The following is a 19,178-nucleotide window of genomic DNA, read 5'->3' on the forward strand; positions in this document are numbered from 1 at the left end:
GTTTGTAAGGTAGGTGAGTTAGCTCAGCAGGTTAGAGCACTGTGCTGGTAATCCTGAGGTCATCGGTTCAAACCCCATATGGGGCAATTCATGTGTAAGGTCTTTCAGACAATCAACTCTTCAAAATAAATAAGGGTTCAAAAATAAAATCAACACTTCAAAATAAACAAGGTTTCAAACATAAAATCAACACTTAAAAATGGTTCAAAAATAAAACCAATACTTACAAATAAAAATGGTTCCTAAAATTTACAGTTCAAACTGTATAATGGGGTCTGTTCAGTCCATAAAGTAAGCCTGGGATCAAAAAATTTATTGAAGATGTCATTAGCAGACATCTTCAATACATTTGGCTAAAAAATTAAATCAATACTTACAAGTAAAAAATGGTTAGGAAGCACAATTCAAACCTTTGGTTGAATTCAAGTCTCCATTACAGATCAGAGAAAACTAAAGAGAAATCAACGTTGTGTTAATCCATTTGAGGAGCCGGTAGTTTATCTTGAGGAAATAAATGACGATGCAAAAGTTAATTAGATTGTAACATGCGCAGTCTGCTGCTCAACCACTGCGGATGCGGCTCCGCCGCTTCGAAGAATTAGAAACCGCTGGGAGTAACTCATCCAGCGGATTTAACAAATGGAGCGTTCTAGGTTCCAGTTACCCAGGAGAGTGGCGCTCTGAAGGAGCTGCAGACGTAACATCTGTCCGTTTCGGAGAAGCGAAACCACGCTAAATAAATAAATAATCCGGACCGCACAGGGTAAAACACTCACAGACAGAGTTCAGTTGATTTGTTTGGATCAGACAGATCCAACTGACTGATGAATTAGCGCAGATTTTTCTGCAGATGGGAACCAGGAGGAAATGCGTTCAGACCCCAGCAGGTGAAGTGATGCTAATTTAAGTGAAATCGCTTAATTTATTATAAGTTATTGGGGCCAGTCAGTGGTTTTTGTCACTACGGAGAAAAATTTAGATACATTTATCTGCTTAATTATGGGATCTGGATTCACGGTGAATATTAACTAAACCGCATAAAATGCGACTAAATAGCCGATGTTAATATGATTGTAATTTCACGGATAAAAATAGTACAGGACCAGTTTTTTTATTTTTTTATTTTTTTATTTTTTATGTTGTCGGTCAAGATAACGGATAACAAAAAAAGTCTAGCGCGACCTGCCGATGTCTCAGTCAATAAGCAGCTTGAGGTGACTCTGCTGCTCTCTAGTGGCGAGAAGCCGTAATATTGGCTGGTAACAATCAGAATGCATTGTGGGAGATGTAGTTTGTAGTCAATTCGTGCTCAAAACCTATTTTAAGTAAATCATCAGCCTATAAAATGCTGGGCGGGCCACATAAAATGACATGGCGGGCCACATGTGGCCCGCGGGCCTTGAGTTTGACACATGTGAGGTAAATGAATGCATGTCTCTGTTGTTCTGCATTTTCTGTTGTAATTTTATGCATTATCTTCTATTGGATTAAACTGTAATTCTGTGACGTCTGCACTCGTTTTTTGTGTGGCTACACGTGGCCCGCCAGGAGAACCTGGGATCGAAAAAGATCAAGCCAAAGAGTTTTTCTTAACAAATATTATAACCTATAATCTTCTTCAAGAAAATGCAGATCTGCAGAGTGATTGCTGCAGAAAAAGCTAAAGATATAGCATAATTCAGAAGAAGTAGCAGAAAATTTTGATATATTAATTGCTAAAATTAATTAAAATTTGCAGAAGACCTTTGTAGACAGTAAAAGCAGTAAAAGCATCTGGAGAAAGGAATATAATAAAAATGCTGAAACAGAAATAAACAAAGCACAAGAGAAAAACACATTGAAGAAATAGAAGAAGGTGTGACGTGTCTGCTCCAGAAGAGTAACATCTGTAGCAATCATAGTCACAGTTCCTTACAGTAGATATATGTGGCTGTTTTGATGCATAAATTATTTCTGTACAGTTAAATGTGTGAACAGCATAATTTTGTCAAAAAGGATGAAAAGTTACAATTGCGGAAAAACCGTAAGAGATATCAGAAAGTTGAGACATTTGAAAACAGTCTAAAGTCTAGTGACTTGTTTAAAAGTTAAGTGGAGTTTCTATGTTGAAGTAGGCAGAAGTAGTAGGCTGAGACAAAGCAGAAGATCTTAGCAGAATTTAGTAGACTGATAAACAAACAGGATCTCACAGTAATGCATTCTCATGATTGTGAGAATGCAGTAATGCATTGAGAATACATTTATGTGACTGTCGTCAGTCTTAAAGTTATGGTTATGTCAGCGTGCAGCCATGTTAGTGTGAGCAGATAAAACAGATAGACAAAGACAAAGAGTCCCTTTGTCCATAACAGAGTGTCCTTATGAATGTCTTGTAGCATTTTTGTTCCATAAAGTTACAAGATTCATAGTTTCTTTTAAAAGGATATTTTTAGTTCCATTAGTCTTTTTATTTTTCACAATGTAGAATCAGGACTTTTATCTATTTTTTTATGCTGTTTGTTTGAGGAGGAAGCTAATCTAAGCTAGCAGGGAATCTGAAAAACACTGGGATAACAGGAATGATGACGGACAGTGGACTTAATAATGAACATGTTCTGAGATATTTCAGTAATAAAAATAGAAAATAAAAAAAAATAGAGCTGTCACCTTGCAGCAAGAACTTTCTGAGTTCGATTCCTGTCCCGGATCTTTCTGCATGGAGTTTGCATGTTCTCCCTCTGCATGGTGGGTTCTCTCTGGGCACTCCGGCTTCCTCCCACAGTCCAAAAACATGACTGTCAGGTTATTTGGCCTCTCCAAATTCTCCCTTGGTGCGAGTGTACATGGTTCTTTGTCCTGTGTGTCTCTGTGTTGCCCTGCGACAGACTGACGACCTGTCCAAGGTGACCCCCGCCTCTCGCCCAGAACGTTAGCTGGAGATTGGCACCAGCACCCCTCCCGAACCCACCAAGGAACAAGGGCATAAAGAAAATGGATGGATGAATTTCAGGCACTGGTAACTCTGCCTTGCTTTACCTTTTAATCAACCAAATTTAAAGGAATCCTGCAATTCCTCAGCTCACATTGATCTGTGCTTTGCTAAGAAAACAATTGGACTGAAACTGACTAAGCAGCCAGAAATAAAAACTGTCAGACATTCAGAGAGCCTGGAGAGCCGTGGATCAGATGTCAGGGGCGGCCCAGCTAGCCTGGTAGAGACCAGTGTCCGTCCTGTGACTGGACAGATCAGTGTCCGTCCTGTGATTGGACAGATCAGTGCCGTCCTGTGACTGGACAGATCAGTGTCCGTCCTGTGATTGTACAGATCAGTGTCCGTTCTGTGACTGGACAGATCAGTGTCCGTCCTGTGATTGGTGGCTTCCTGTCCAGCAGGAAGTTGTGAACAGTTTAAAAGCTGCTGCAGGACAGCAGACACTCACAGAAAGCTGGACCAGCAATGGCTCTGCTGAAGGTTCTGCTGCTGCTGGGTTTGGGTGAGTCAGACACACTGGATACACTGGATGCACTTCCACTGGCTGTAAATCCTATGAATTATGTTGATCTGTGATTGATTTTATTTTATTTTATAAAGCTGTCATGTTGCTTCCTTATTTCTACTGTGTGGATCTAATTTGCTAAAAACAGAAACTTTCTTCTCCAGGTGTTGCAGTGAGCTCAGTGTCTCTGCAGAAGAGAATCGTTGGAGGTCAGAACTGTAGAGACGATGAGCGACTCTATCATGTGACGGTTATTAGACATAATAATATAATAGAAGTCTTCTGTGGAGGATCTCTGATCAGTGATCAGTGGGTTCTGACTGCAGGTCACTGCTGGGAGTCAGATCCACAATGGTGAGTCAAGAAAACTAAAAAAAAATCACCCATAGCTGGTTGTTTCTTTAATAATTGTGTCTTCTTTGCCTAGGGTTTTAGAGGCACATGTAGGAGTTCATCCTAAAAGTGCTCCAAAGAAGATTTATAGAATCACTCAACTTGAGGTTTATAGAGACAGAAACGGTCGTTACCATGACATCATGCTCCTGAAGCTGCCAGTAAAGGTCACAACGATCCAACCAATCAGACTTCCTGACTGTCCAGATACTCTCCTACTGTAAGATTTATCTTCTCAAATTTCAGAACTTGGTTCTTGATCTGCAACATGAGGCAAAGTTCATCCAGGAAAATGTTTGAGCTCTGGTCTCCCAGAGTTAGTACTTGTTCTTAATGTGACTTATTCTCAGTTTTGTTTTTCTTGTGTTTCAGCGGCACCAAGGTTCAGTTTGCAGGTTATGGATCAACACAAGTTGGCTTTTTTAACAAAAGACGTGAGATGAATGTTCATGTTTCTCATTGTTTTTGTTGTTACCTCAAAATGATTCAAATCAGTTTTTAGACTCTCTGCTGAAGCTGAACTCAGCAGCTTGTTGAAGTTTTGATAATCAAAAACTCTCCGAGAAATGGGAAGTTCTGAGAAAACTGTGAGCTTAGCCTGAAAATGTGAACCAGCAACATTACAGGTCTCTCCCCTGTAAAGTGAGCGGGGTGTACATGAGATGATTGACAGCACTAAGACCCTCCTCTCGACTCTGATTGGTTCTTTTTGACCTGGAGTGGTGCATTAGTGCAGATAGTTAAGAAAATGGAGGAGGTGGAGGAGATCATTCTTCAGTTTTGATACAAATGTATGTTATTTGTATGTACAAGTAACATACTCCAGCTTAACCCTCTTAAGACCATAACTGTAACTGGGCCGCCTGGTATTTTTCTGATTTTATGGCTGTAAAATTCTCAAAAAATGTGCAATGTGTCTGAATTTTTCCTCTTTTTTCCAGAACAACCTCAGCTTTCAGTATTTGATAGTTATTTAACATTTCTATCTATTAAAAATTGTGAATAAACAGTTTAAAGAGAAAAAAATTGGAATTGAAATGTTCAGGTTTATTACTGAACAAAAACTTTCTGATGACAGGGGCAAACAATTTCAGATGAACAATTTCAACTTTCAACTATATTACATAAATGCAGAGAAAACTGTGAAGCCTGGCCTCCAATTTACAAGTTTTTATGCCTGATTTTTATGAAATTATTTCAGGCGTTTTCATTTTTTGTAGTAGGCTCTAAAGCAGTTCCTCTCCAGCTGCAGACAGAATCCCACTCTGGATCCATCCATACTTTATCTAGCACACTTCAGGTTGAGGGGGTGCTGGTACCCATCTCCAGTGGTCAGGAGCAAGAGGTAGGGGACACACTGGACAGGTCACTGGACAGGTCACCAATCCCTCACTTGGCTGATTTGTTGTTTTTTTCACAATTCATCTTTTGGCAGAAACAAAGTGGTGACATTTTTTTTTCTTCTTTTTGCCAAAATCACTTTAGGTAAAAATATTACTTAGGACATTATTTTTGGAAGACCACAATTTTATTTTCAACATAATAAATAGTTATTGCACAAATTATGCAGGAATCAAGATGGAGCTAACAGTTAGCCAATAGCTGTGCAGCGTTCATATGACTAACATTAGCTTGTACAAATATTTTACACAATCTGGTTCGCTGGTTATATGTCTCATGTTCACTGCCTTCAGATATCAGTCTTCTGGGACCCTTTATCAGTTTGGTGGATTTTCTTTTAGACATTTCCATAATTTTATGCGCGATTTCAACTCGTCCTCTGCCGTTTTCTCTCTCACTCTCGCACCGCTACTCCGTTGATACAACACGAAGCTCCGCAGGGAAATTACGTAACGAAAATATTTACTCTAATATCTGCTGCAACATGTACATGTGATACACCGTTGGAAAGCTTATTTTATGCACTTTCTAATACTTTTTGAATTATTTGAATGCGACCAACCGTTCAGGAGTTACGATACAGAGTAGGTTGGGTGCCAAATATGACACAATGGAGAATCTTTCTTGTGATTGGTCAAGCTCATATCAAACTTTCCCGGGTGGCTACCGTAATGTATCATATATGCCCTGAAAGCGCAATGTCTCAGCTTTTCTGCACTTTTGGAATGTTTTTGATATGTTGAACTGTTCAGAGATTACGGTAATGGGAATTACACAAGTGGAATCCTGTCGGCGCCGACAGGTTGGTCGTAAGAGGGTTAATAACCACAGACAAGGTGATAACCTGAGCAAACTGTGTCAACAGACCTTACATGTTTACGCTGCTTTTCCTCTACAGTCCAAGATTCTCCAGATGATCTTCAGTGTGCAGAGTTTAAGATTGCTAAACATGAAAAGTTGGAAAAGATAGAGGCAAAAGACAGGAACTTTTTGCGCAGTTACCAGAAGTGGTACAGCGTGCAAAGCTCCAAGAGGGACACATCTCGCGTACGTCAGTCTTTAAACAATTTCTGCACAAAATTTAGAAATCATTTCAATTTTACTGGATAAAACAACTAAAAGCTTTGTGTTTGTGACAGGGCGACTCTGGCGGAGGACTTGTGTTCAAGAACAGGCTGTATGGAGTGTTATCCTTCCTTGGAGATCCAGATTATGCATTCATTGAACCAAACGGTTTCATGGATGTCTGTGCCTACAAACACTGGATAGATGACACAATTATTTAGCCAAAAACCCTCGGTTGCTCGGTGTCTGATTTGGGATAAATGTTCCCAGCGTCATAAAATCATAAAATTCAAGTTAATCTTTAAATTTCAGTTTCTGGTTGATTTATTTTCTGATTTAAAGCTGAATTATTTGGGGATTTAAATGATTGTGTACACATTAATCTTATTTCTCAATAAGTAAAGCTGCTGTTGGTAATAATCAATAATAATATCCACTGTCACATGACTAGGAAATAAATGGCTGTGATCTGATCAGATTGTCTCTCTTGTGATTATTTCTGGTTGTTAGTGAAGAAAATAAGGCTGCGTTCACATTGCAATGAATGCGACATGTTAAATCATAACAGATTTTATGTTATTTCTTATCATATATGACAGTAGCTTTCTTCTGCTTCCCCCACTTCTTATGCTTTCTGACGGCCTATGAATTAGAACAATTGGTTAAAGTTACCAGAAGTAAACGCAATAAAACGTAAACAGGGACATAAGGAGCCTGGAGAGCTGTGGGTCAGATATTATGAACTGCCCAGCTAGCCTGGCAGAGATCAGTGTCCGTCCTGTGATTGGTGGCTTCCTGTCCAGCAGGAAGATGTGAACAGTTTAAAAGCAGACACTCACAGAAAGCTGGACCAGGTGTTGGTAGGGATCGTTCTCAATGCTGCATTCACATCTTCAATGAGACTTTCTGATGGTACTTCACTCAGCCGTTGTAATTGGCGTCAGGGTTGCCTGGTGTTCATTCGGGCCATGATTCTCTCTCTCAGGTCAGTTGCTGCCTCGTTCAGCTCAGATGGTTCGTTCATTACTGGGGCTACATACCCAGTCTCTGGGTGGGTAGTTGTAGTTAACTCCCTTCTGACCAGGCGTCCTGGCTCCTCCCCTTTGTGTTGTGCCTCGTCAATCTCAAGTTGTGATAGCAGTTGCCGTTTGCGGATGTTGGAACACTGAGCTACTAGTTGTTTGGCAGTTAGTGTCGACTGGGGATGTCGAGGTAACCATTCCTCCCACAGTCTTTGCATGTAGCCCCTCTGACTAGGGTTACTTGAGTAGTAGCATTCCAACAGATCCATGTTTTCGTCTCTCGCCCATTTCCGTCTTGTTCCAGTAGCCCATTTTTCATCAAGGTGCTCTGGTTCCCCAGCACCTGACGCAGACCTTGTTTGGCCGGGCGACGTCTGAGCCGGCATGTCGTGCTTATCAATGTCTCTCATGGTATGAGGTAGGCTATATAGCTCCAAGGGTCTTGCCTAAGGACCCACACTGCACAGCTCAGTTTCACTGTTGTAACTGTTTGCCCCAGCTTGGATTCGAGCCCAGGTCTCCCGGGTGGAAGACTGGTGACTTACCCACTGAGCTATACAGTCAACTTTATATTTATTTATTTTTTTAAGTAGTAGCTTTTTATTCTACATCTAGTGACGACTCTAACTCCACAAATTTCCCAGGATTAAATGTGTAAAAAGGTGGATGGTCAAACAAGCCTGGCAACCCAACCACTGCCCGTTAGCATGAGCATTTATCAGTAAATCTAGATTTTTGCAGCAAAGCATCCTTCATCATCTTTACTGATATTTTGATCAAACTGAACAATCTACATCATCAGACTTTCATTTGTCACCATTTTGATCTTCTGATTCAGCTTTTAATAGACTATTAATCTCCCTGGTGAGACCTCTTTCATGAGTGCCTTCCTTCCTTTATGAGCTTTTATTACGACCCTCTTTAAAGTGCCACAAACACAGCAGTAAATCTCCCTCTGTGGGCGCTAAAAGGCTCACTTACGATCTCACATGATATCTCTGAATATCTGTGGCTCGTTCTGGCAGAAACAGGCAGATGGGAGTGGAAATGAGAGGCAACAGGGGAAGACATCGATCAGAAGCCATGTGAGCTGTGGTCAGCTGAGTGCTGTGTCCTCCTCTGTCTTCCAGAATGACATTTTAACAACCACTGACTGAACGGTAATGAACAGAAACAAAAACATGTACATGCTTTTAGAAGGGAGCCTCGTTGTATGACTGGTTTAGGTTTTAATTTGGACTTTTTAAGAAAAGATTTCCAAACGTAACACTTCAGAAAATACAGATAATTTATAACTACTTAACAGTGGCAGACACAATTCGGTTAATCTGCTAACATCTGAGCTAATTTTTCATTTAGCGCTTCTGCTAACTTTGAAAACATTAACTATTTGCTTCCTCTAAATTATTTTTCCAGATAAGTTCTACAGCGTTAAATACTATGTTGGTGTATGCTTTAGCTTTAGCATAGCTAATGTTTATGATTAGTGAGCTAAGGTTAACCAACTTGCTTTTTAGTTAGTATTTCCCACCACCTTTAACCTCTTAGTCTAATCTCATGCCTGTTCACAGTAGAAATATAACTAAAAATAAGAATATTTATCAATTTTTCCACATAACTATGAATCCTAACGCGCTCCAGATAACTGCATTTGTTTCTATAACTCCAGTATAGCTTTGAATGAGGATGAAAACAAATCTTGTTACCTGCTTGAAAACACAGAATCTTCAGCTGCTTTCCAGCAAATCTAAAAATAAAATGTTGGTAACTTAGCTCATCTGAGGAAGGTCATGCCTGTTGACATTTAAGCAGTTTTCTTTCTTTATTATTTATTTTTGCAGGAGCATGCAGATACGGACCGCTTGAAGCACCAAAATCCCTCTGTAACCTTTTCTTTCCTTCAAGGGAATTTTTGCAACGACAATATGTAGAGCTGCTGGATTCATATGGTTCAGTAGTTCATTAAAAAAAAGAACTGGGTCATGGGTGAAGCTCGGTTCTAGTAGTTCACAACCTCAGGGCAAGATTTGGCTTAGAGATACTAAAGGAAACAGAAATAAAGTTTGTCTTTTTGTGTGGAGTCAACCTTCACTAAGAGAAAGCAAATAAAAAGGCTAAAGAAAAACTCAAGGGTGTCCAAAGTACGGCCCGGGGGCCATTTGTGGCCCGCAGAAGAATTTTGGGCGGTCCTTGGTTAGTACTCAGGATTAGTCTAAATTTGAAGTTTTCCCTGATGGCAGGCTGTTAAAAACAAAAATACAATTAAAATCTTAAAATAGAAAATCTAAGGTGGAACTCTTTCAATTTAATGCAATTTATTAATAATAGATACTAAAAACATCCAGCGTCTTAGAAAAATATAAAACAAAACTGAACAAAACCCTGTTCTTGCTACTGACACAAAAATTGTACTCAAGAAAAAATGAAAAGTATCTGTCCAAGAAATTATTTTCTTGAGGAAATGTTGGTATTTTAAGAACCGAAATTACAATAATCCATATAAGTAACAAGAAAAAAATAACAAAATCAGGCAAAATATTATTTTTTTTCCAAATGGGTTTCTTTCAATAAAAACTTCAGAAACTTTAACAGAAACTGCAGGTGTGTGTTTGTGTCTGGTGAGTTTTTGGTTAAAACACGTTTGTCTTTCATTCAGTGGGTAGAAAATCCAGAGATTTTACTCAAGTAAGAGCAGAAATACTTCATAATAAAATCACTCAAAGTAAAAAGTACAATACTCCTCAATGTACATTTTTTCAATAAAATTACTCATGTAAATGTAATTAAGTAAATGTTACTATTTATTACTCAACTCTGAGGATATGGTTTGTTGTTTACAAAAATCCAACTGTTTTGCTTATTTCATATTAAAATATTCTGAGTTAAATTTTTATCTAGCAGGTAAAAATAAAAAAATAAAATAGTTTTTGCAATTACAATAATAAAAAAAAATACTAAAATCTTTGTTTCAAGTTGACATTTATGGCCCGTTGTTGCTTTAAATGTGAACTAAGCTGGTTTTAACATCAACGTTTTTCCTGTCCAGTTTTCTACTATCTGAGATCCTTCTGAGGCTTTAAACCTTTAAAGGAGTCGTGATGTTTTCGTGCTAAGATTGAAAACGTCCAGAGGGAAGCAGGTGCGTTTCGCCATCCGAGGTTCCCAGGTGGGTTCTGGACCCGAAGGTCGAGTGAAAATGGGAACCAACCAGACGGATGTTTTTATCCTCTGAGGAGCCACACACTGGAGATCCTGCTGCTTCAATCACCAAAACTACAACGCCGTTATACACCAAACCTATCAAAAATCACATATTTTACATACTGAGTTTTATCTAAGAGTATGTATTAGAACAGCACAAGCCCTACCGGTGTATTTATATCACATTTTATAGGGATTTTATGTAATGAACCAACACAACAGGTGAACAGGAAGGACAATGTGACAAAAATCAACATCTGAAAAGTGTGGAGTGTGGAGTTTCAACCATTTGCATCAACAAACGCAAAAATAACATAAAAACAAACGTCAAGGGACCCAGACTTTGATGTGAGACTTTTAATATTGCTGTAACATCACAGCGATTCGTTGTCCGACAGCAGGAATAACAGCAGAAAGACGGCCGGCCTGAACTGAAACCGGAGCGCAGATTAAAGAGCCCTTAGTGAGATAACCTCTTGATTTGGTTTGGATCTTTCATAGAATCGACCTCACAGAGTCTGAAATCGAACGAGGCCAAGACATCCGCAGTTAATGAATCTTTTCAATGTACCATAAAGGTTTCTGTCTCTGAGGCAAACGTACCTGAGGAACCCAGAGCCGGCCCAAGGCATACACGAGGTAAGCGGCTGGTTTGGGCCTAGACACAACCAAGTACGTCGGAGTGGTATAAAAACATTATATGAGAGTAAAGCCACAATACTACAAGAATACTCATAGTTTTATGAGAACAAACTTAAAATTGCGACTATATTCTGATATTATAACAACTTTATTCTCATGTTTTGACTATTCTCATAGTATCTTGACTCTCGTAATATTACTTTATCCTTGTAATTCTTTGTCTTCATTCTGATATTATGACTTTATTCTCATAATATTTTGACTTTGTTCATGTGATATTATGACTTAATTTGGATATTTTTATGACTTTATTCTTGTATTTGCTGGTTCTTTTGCACAGTAAATTGAACAGGCATATGTGTATACTATAACATGGTTTTAATTACAAATTTTTGATAATTGTTGAGTCAGTAAGTTATACATTTTATTAAATTAAGATGACTAGGATTAAAAAAGTGTTCTTCCTGATACTTTTCAAACAGAAAAGTAGTTAAACTAATTATTTTATTCTTGATTATGTATGCACATGTTTTGTCTCGTCTTACTGGTTACTTGCATTTTTGTTTTGAAAAACCAGTTTGAAATAAATAAATAAATAAAATGATGATGTGTCTGGTGTTGATATGTTGGTATGGGGGGGGCTCCAAATTCAAATCTGGTTAGGGCCCCAGAAATGTTTCGGTCGGCCCTGGAGGAACTGGCCACGTCTGCCAGACAGCAGCACATTGTTTGTAATTATCTGTAGGCTGAGTCACGCGTGACGAGGGGAAACCTGCCAGTCTGCCACATCAGCTGCAGCCCGCAGGAAATCACAAGCATCACGTTCAGCCACGCTTCGCTGCAGCCGTGAAGGCCACAAAGCTACGAGTCCGTGTGAGAAAAGCAGCCGCGACTCGGGATTATTTACGCCGGCGCTTCGTGCCTTTTCTGCCCCCCACACCCACCCGGAGCCGCGGGCGCCCTTTCCTTAGAGGAAATCTGTGATTAATGTGAGAGATCGCCAACTTCAGTCACGATTTGTCTTCCAGAAGCTTCATGAGTCTGAGAATCTGGCCATTACAAGTCATCACGACAACCGGACTGAACAGAAAGACGGCTCGCTGGAAGCCATTTTAGTCAGAGACAAACGGAGAAACTCCAGCTGGAACCGTTTCACACAAACTGAGTCACCTTTGGCTTTCTGAGTCTTTGTTGTTATTATGCACTAAAATTAAGAGAGGCTGTGAGAAATCAGTCAGTATCTGTGTAAATCTTCGTCAACATTCTGCTAATGTCGATACAAAACACTTCCGGTGTTTCTGCTATGAAATTAAATGAAGCTAAAATCAAATGATTAAGTTTGTTCTTGTGATAAGTTGTTAAAAATCATAGCAGGGATGTAAACAGCTACAGGAGAAGCATCCATATAATTCAGCCATCAGAGGAAATTGTAGTCTGTGATTTTACATAAGAGTTAAAGATTCAACACGTTCAAATGAGACCATTTTTACGACTGTGAGCCAGTCCGAAAACTAAACTAAACAAAAACAAACCATCATCCTCCTACTACTTCCTGTTGTTGTCTTTGTCGTTTTCTCCAGTAGTAACATCCGGTTGTTGATCATGTGACTGGTATGATTCGAATAAAGTGATTCCACTGCAGTTATACGGCTGGAAAACAGATTCATCATAATTAAAAAACTTTTATTAAAAAATGTGAGTTTATTTTCCCAAAATAGTAAATGAAACATATTTGGTAAAACGTCTTCTCAAGTCCTGAAAAACTGATCAAATTAACAATCATTTAGACGTACCAAAATATAAAGCTTTTGATGTTTTTAGGGACCAACATGACAAAAATTCATGTAAGTAAAAAATGACAAAATCAGGCAAAATAATTGTTTCTAACTTAGTTTCTTTCAACAAAAAAACTTCAGAAATGTTGACAAAAACCGTTTGTGTCTGGTGAATTTTTAGTTAAAACATGTTTGTTTTTCATTCAGTGGGTCGAAAATCCTGAAATTCTTCTCAACTAAGAGAAGAGATTCTTCATAATAAAATTATTAAAAAGTAAAAAGTACAATATACTCCAAAAAGTAATTTAAAAAAAGTTACTCAAGTAAATGTAGCTAGTTACTACTAGTTATTGATTAACTTGATTAACTAGTCATTGATTAATTCTGGTCTTCACTCCAATATTTGATGATTGCATTAGAGAAGTTTAGTGTTTGTTGCTTGATTGTCATTCTACACTTCCTAACTACATAATTAGTCAATTCAGACATTTAATTCATAATAAAAGCCCCTCTGGTTGCAGCTCTGCCTCTCTCTGTATTCCCATCTGCGCTGGTGTGTAAGTGAGCTGTGTGTTTTTCCAGCTGCGGCCCGGACGGCGGAGCGGAGCTGGTATCAGGCTGCTGAAACGTGGCATCAGCTGCCGCCGGCCGGCCGACCGAACCTCTCACAGCGAGCGCTGTTCACCAGAGCGCTCACTGAACGGAGATCGCTGACTGGCTGGAGGCCACAGAGGAGAACAGGCTGCAGACCAGACAGCACCGACTGCAGCTGCACTCACAAGTTTACATACTGACATGGTCAACGAAGACGATGGGATGAATTATAACCACTGAGAAAGGTAAACGTCTGCACCAGATGGATGGATGGATGGATGGATGGATGGACGGACGGATGGACGAGTGGATGGATGGACGGATGGATGGACGAGTAGATGGATGGACGAACGAGTGGATGGATGGATGGATGGATGGACGGACGGACGGACGGACGGACGGATGGATGGATGGACGAATATCTTTGTTCACTTGAAATAAAAACAAAATTAACTTACAAGAAACTTTTCAGTAAGTTATAGAAGTTTGTTTTGTCAATAATACCATAATATTAATAAATAATTATTAGTTCCACTGGCAGATTATTTCATTTATAAGACATTTTTCTAAATGTTTTAAATGAAATAATATTAAGACGTTACTGATTTAGAACCAGCTGATATATCTTACTGAAAAGTTACTTCTAAGTTACATTTGTCTTATTATATTTGCACTAAAACTAGACCAAAAACACTTGGTGAGATTTTGTGTTTTGCAGAGAGCAGGTCTCCAGAGCACATGAATGGAAAGTTGAGTGGAAGAAAAAAGTGTGGTTGACAAAATGTGGAAAATGAAGAGTATTGTGGATGAAACTGATCCAGGACTGATCGGTTTCAGCTGCTGCAGGAATAGTAATGCATCCATTCTGTTTTATTTATCCATTTAGTAAAGTTTCTCTTCAATGCTGAAGACTGAAGAGAAACACTGTCTTGTTATGTTATTTGCCTTGAAAAAATGATAATAAATCAGTTTGATGAAGGAAGTTTCTCCTGATCCAGCAGCTAAAAACAGAAACATGACGCAGGTCAGACCTTCAGCTCTGATGAGTCAACAGTGAAGTCAGGTAAGCGTTTAACCTCGAGTCCAACCTCACCTTCATCACACACCAGCCAATCAGAAGCACAAAAACTAAACCAGACGACCCTCTTCTGGCAAATGTTCAAAGGCAAAATAAAATCTTATTTATGTTGCAAAGCATAAGGTAGAATGACCCCCACTCTGTGGTCTCTGCAACGGCACTTTGAAGCCTCCCATTGTGTTAACCCGTCGCCTCGGAGACACATGAAAGGACGCCACAACTTTGAAGTCGCCACAAGCACCGACTCTCACCCGGACCACTTATGGCCCGGCGCACAAATCAGACCTACAGATAAATAAATAACAGCCAGTCGTCTTTGTTTCCTGGAAATGAAAGAGGGATTATTGTTCTCCTGTCGGAGCCGGACGTTTGAGAACCACTGTATGAGGTTTAAGCACAGTCAAAACAAGCAATAAGTCAATTAACCACATGATAAATGAAAACAGAATCAATCATTTCCATTTGCATGATTTATTATTTTTCTTCTAAAAACATCCCAAGCATTTAAAAAAAACACCCAGGTGTTTTTAGGTAATAAGTTCAAAGTGTTTCTGTGTCTGTAAAATGAGCCGTTTCAAACAGTTTCGGAATATAAAGTCACAAATCAGCAGGCACTGACCCTTCACCTAGTAACCCCAGAGAAACCCAGGCCGTTACCTAGCAACCCCAGTGGAATTCCACCTGTTACCTAGCAACCCCAGTGGAATTCCACCTGTTACCTAGCAACCCAAGCAGAGCTCCAGCAAATTTAGCAGAAAAAAAATTCCAGTTCCTAGTCATGAGTATTCAGGATCGATTCAAAGGGCTCAACAATCGATTTTAATGAGATTAAGTTGTGTATCTTTGGATATTTCATTAAATCGGCCACCGCATCCATCTTGAATAACTCTGATTTTTTTTGTTTTTTAAAGAAGAAGCCAGGCAGACAAGCTTAAGCTAACCTAATACCAGTCAGTTACAGAATTTTATGCACAAACCTATTCTTGTCAAGTATGGAACCGTTTTAAATAAATGTTCTCTTTGTTTACAGTCTTTCTCTTGTCAGTTACATAATTTAAACAGAATCTTTAGATCTTCTGATTAGGGGAATGAATTTCTGAAATAAAAGTTGTTTCTCAGTTGAATCGTGACCCCAAAAATTGGAATTGAATCACATCTCTAAGGTTTAGTCTGCTTTAATCCAACTCCAGTCCGTTTGCCTAGAAAGTCTGGTTCATTTGTGGAGATGTGAATGAGTAATCAAACTCTAAATAAGTGAACTCTGGTCCGTCTACAAATCTCAGTCTTGGTTCGGTTGAAGTGAACTCTGGTGTGGTTCAAATGCATATGTGAACGCCAAGTGGACTGGAAACCACTCCAAAATTAGGAAATGGACTACAACGCAAGGTATTCTGGGTAAAAACAACCAAATGCGAGAGTCTAATTCTAATGCTAACTGGAGAAATGGCTAATGGTCTTTTACCAAAGACAAAATAGAAATCCTCCAACCGCTAAAATCTGTACGACAATTTCTTTACATTTTGTGAAGAAGGAAATTGAGCTCAGTGTCTTCTGAGGTTTCCATGTCATTTCCTTCAGTGGTTCTTGATGCAGCGCCACCACAGGTGAGGAGGGGAACATTGAATTGTTTGACACAAATGGAAGTGTGAAAATTAACAGCAGCAGCTGAAAATTTAGCAAATTTAGCTATTTTAGTCGACAATCAAACCAAATCTACCAGACTATCAGGGGTAAAAACAGCCTCAATAACTACAAACCAAAACAAGATGCTTTCCATTTGAGATTGCTTGATTTACATTAGAAAGTAGCTGGTTAGAGGAGTAGCCCTCATATTATGACGGGTCGTGTCCTCATCACAGCTTAATGTTCTATTGATTAAGCCTGAAGCCTCACAGGCAGATTTATTCTCTTATTAGGGGCTCGTAATGCCTGATCAGGGCAGATTAAAGGTCTGCCACTGCCTCCAGCTACACTATCATTTAGACCCTTTCATTAGGACCTGATGGCTGTATCAACATAATTAGCCTAAGGATGGAGCGCTGGAAAAACACAGCTGCTGGAGTACCAACAGATTTAAAACTAAACTGGAATACTGTAAGAAGCATTATTGATTTCTGCTTTATAGGATCTCTGATAATCTCAATAAATTAGCTGGATTGTTTCTGTTGTTCTGTAGCAGAGCCACAGTTACTCCATCTTCTGTCCAATGCTATATTACACCAATTTATTAAGAAGAATTTCTTCTCAATAATTAATGCAATGATTGACAACATTCATCCAAGGCTCCACTGTTGGTAGATATTGATTAAACTCAACCTCATAAAATCTTTGTCATCCTTTTCCTTTTCTATACTTAAACACATTTAACTCTGCAATATTTGTGCAAAATGTTAGCCAGTTATAGGAATTATCTTCAAGATAAAGCAACAGATTTTACATTAAAAAATTTAATATTTTCTTTTCCAAACCCTTTTCCAAATAGCTAAATGCCACATTAGCTTAGCGGCTAATTAGCATTAGCAACAGAGCGCCTAATCCCATTTGTTGCTGAGAAATTACACATTAAAATTAGATGTTGGTGATATTTAGGGAGTGGGAGTGGTAAGTTGAGAAATTAATTGAGGAAAAGTAAAAGATTACCAAGTGGGAAAAAAACACTCAGATTACTGCTAACTAGCACAAAAGCTAACTTTTACTTTACAGCCTGATGTGTTATCTAATGGGACTGCATAGTTGTAAAATGGAAGGAAATGAATCAAAAATGTTTAAAAGTATTTTTATACATATATGTAGGCAAACATCTAGCCAAGTATATGTTGGGTTGTTTACCAAAACTGCTTCAATTTTTAAATTAAATTAAAACTTTTTTTTTAAAACTATTTTTAGGTTAATAGATTTTTTTATCTAGATTTTTGAAACTTGTTGATAAAAAAATAAAATAACATACAAATTAATCTTCCTGAAACTATTATTGTCATCCTTTATGCATATTTTACATAAAAACACCAAGGGAAAAAAACACAAAGCTAACATTTTCAACATTTTTAGCATATTTTAAAATATTGCTCAGTTCCTGATCATTTTTTACCTAAAATAAATAACGTGCCCCAGTGAAAGTGTGGCCCGATTTCAGTTTATAGATGTGATTAATCAATTAATGAAAAAATCGTCAATTAATTTAGTCAAATATTTGATTTTCATTAACTCAAGTATATAGACTCAAAAAAAAGTCAATTTGGTAAAAACAAAAATAACAGTCAGAGCAGTAAATAAACTGTACAACAGATATATACATCTTCTCAAATATTAGCTTCACCTGGTTCAGATTTACTAAAGGAATGCTATTTTATTGCATTTTAGGCAGCAAAATGTTTATTTTCTCATTTTAAAAGGAATTGAAATATTTGTTTACTTTCATCTTTTTATGTATTTCTAATTTTCTACAAAGAAGCTTAAGTGGTTAAATGAAAAATCTGTAAAATGTGGACAATTAATGGAATAACCATCATAGCAGTTGATTAATCATCAGCTGAAGCTCTATTTTTGATTCATCCAGGCTCGGAGGAGACACCTTGATTCCTCAGGACCACGTCAGGCAAAAATAAAATAAAAAGCAAATAGTGTGTCAAACGTATCCGCAAACAGAGACAGAAACCCGTTTTACATCAAGGCACATTATCTGCTCCGGTTGCCTGGAAACCAGAGGGAGATACACTCACATGCACAGAATAATGGGTAATTTGTCCCCAGCTGTGTCAGCAACGGGTGGTCAGAGCTGAAGAGCTGCTTCTGCAGTTTTACTTTACGGAGGAGAAAGAAAAATAAAAGAAAAAAGACTGAAATAAAAGCTGAGTTTTCATCTGCAGAGTTGTGCAAGAAATGTTCAACCTCCTCTAATATATTTAAAGATTGTTCTTTATTTGGACTTTTCCTGATTTTTTTTGTTTTTCTTGTACAAACCAGTGAAACCCAAATGGTCAGCTCCGATGCTGCTCAGCAGTCTGACACATAAAAACACTGACATGATTTCTGACGGTTACTGCACAGGAATGTTAAATCCGATTACCTCAGATCCAAAAAAACTCGCCTCTGCTTGCATGCTGAGTATAAAAAGAGGAAAATATGCCTAAAGAACTGCAAACCCCAGTTACAGTCATGCAACTTCAAAAGAAAACAACAATTTTAATACATTGACTGCTGGATAAAGTATTTGTTTACTGCCCTGCAGCTACACATTGAAATCAGGCGCTGGATAAATCTGGTAAAATATATTTTGTGTTCTTTTTATTTTTCCCTGACGAATCAACACAACGCGACTCATTTTACACAAATCTACAGAAACTCTTTATAAATGGTTTTATCTTATATTTTCTAAAGTTTTCTGCAGGTTTTCTTCCCGTTTTGCTCCATCCATCACAACAACTTCAGCCAGCTTTCCTGAAGTAAAGAATCCCACAGCCTGATGCTGCCACCGCCATGTTTCACCATGGAGACGGTGGGATGGTGTTAAAGACTAAAAAGCCTAATTTGG

At 38.4% G+C, this 19,178-nt stretch overlaps 2 protein-coding genes across 17 annotated transcripts in view; one reads left to right on the forward strand and one right to left on the reverse strand.

Annotated features, from left to right (window-relative positions):
• LOC103154531 (voltage-dependent N-type calcium channel subunit alpha-1B) overlaps positions 1-19,178 on the reverse strand; it is a 122,011-nt gene that overhangs the window by 94,912 nt on the left and 7,921 nt on the right. The window lies entirely within an intron of this gene.
• On the forward strand, positions 3,377-6,808 carry LOC107833457 (trypsin-1-like). The gene is made up of 6 exons (XM_016662799.1): positions 3,377-3,473; positions 3,641-3,830; positions 3,904-4,089; positions 4,242-4,303; positions 6,169-6,317; positions 6,410-6,808. Exons 1-6 carry the CDS (start codon positions 3,437-3,439, stop codon positions 6,554-6,556), a joined length of 771 nt encoding a protein of 256 aa, XP_016518285.1. The 5' UTR covers positions 3,377-3,436; the 3' UTR covers positions 6,557-6,808.

This window comes from Poecilia formosa, unplaced genomic scaffold (assembly GCF_000485575.1).
Source record: "Poecilia formosa unplaced genomic scaffold, Poecilia_formosa-5.1.2 Scaffold390, whole genome shotgun sequence".
NCBI lineage: Eukaryota > Metazoa > Chordata > Actinopteri > Cyprinodontiformes > Poeciliidae > Poecilia > Poecilia formosa.

Bases quoted from the DNA above. Each gene is read 5' to 3' on its own strand.
- LOC107833457 (XM_016662799.1), top strand. From the start codon at position 3,437: ATGGCTCTGCTGAAGGTTCTGCTGCTGCTGGGTTTGG. The intron at 3,831-3,903 runs GTGAGTCAAGAA...TTCTTTGCCTAG, and splicing joins TGGGAGTCAGATCCACAATG to GGTTTTAGAGGCACATGTAG. The intron at 6,318-6,409 runs GTACGTCAGTCT...TGTTTGTGACAG, and splicing joins CCAAGAGGGACACATCTCGC to GGCGACTCTGGCGGAGGACT.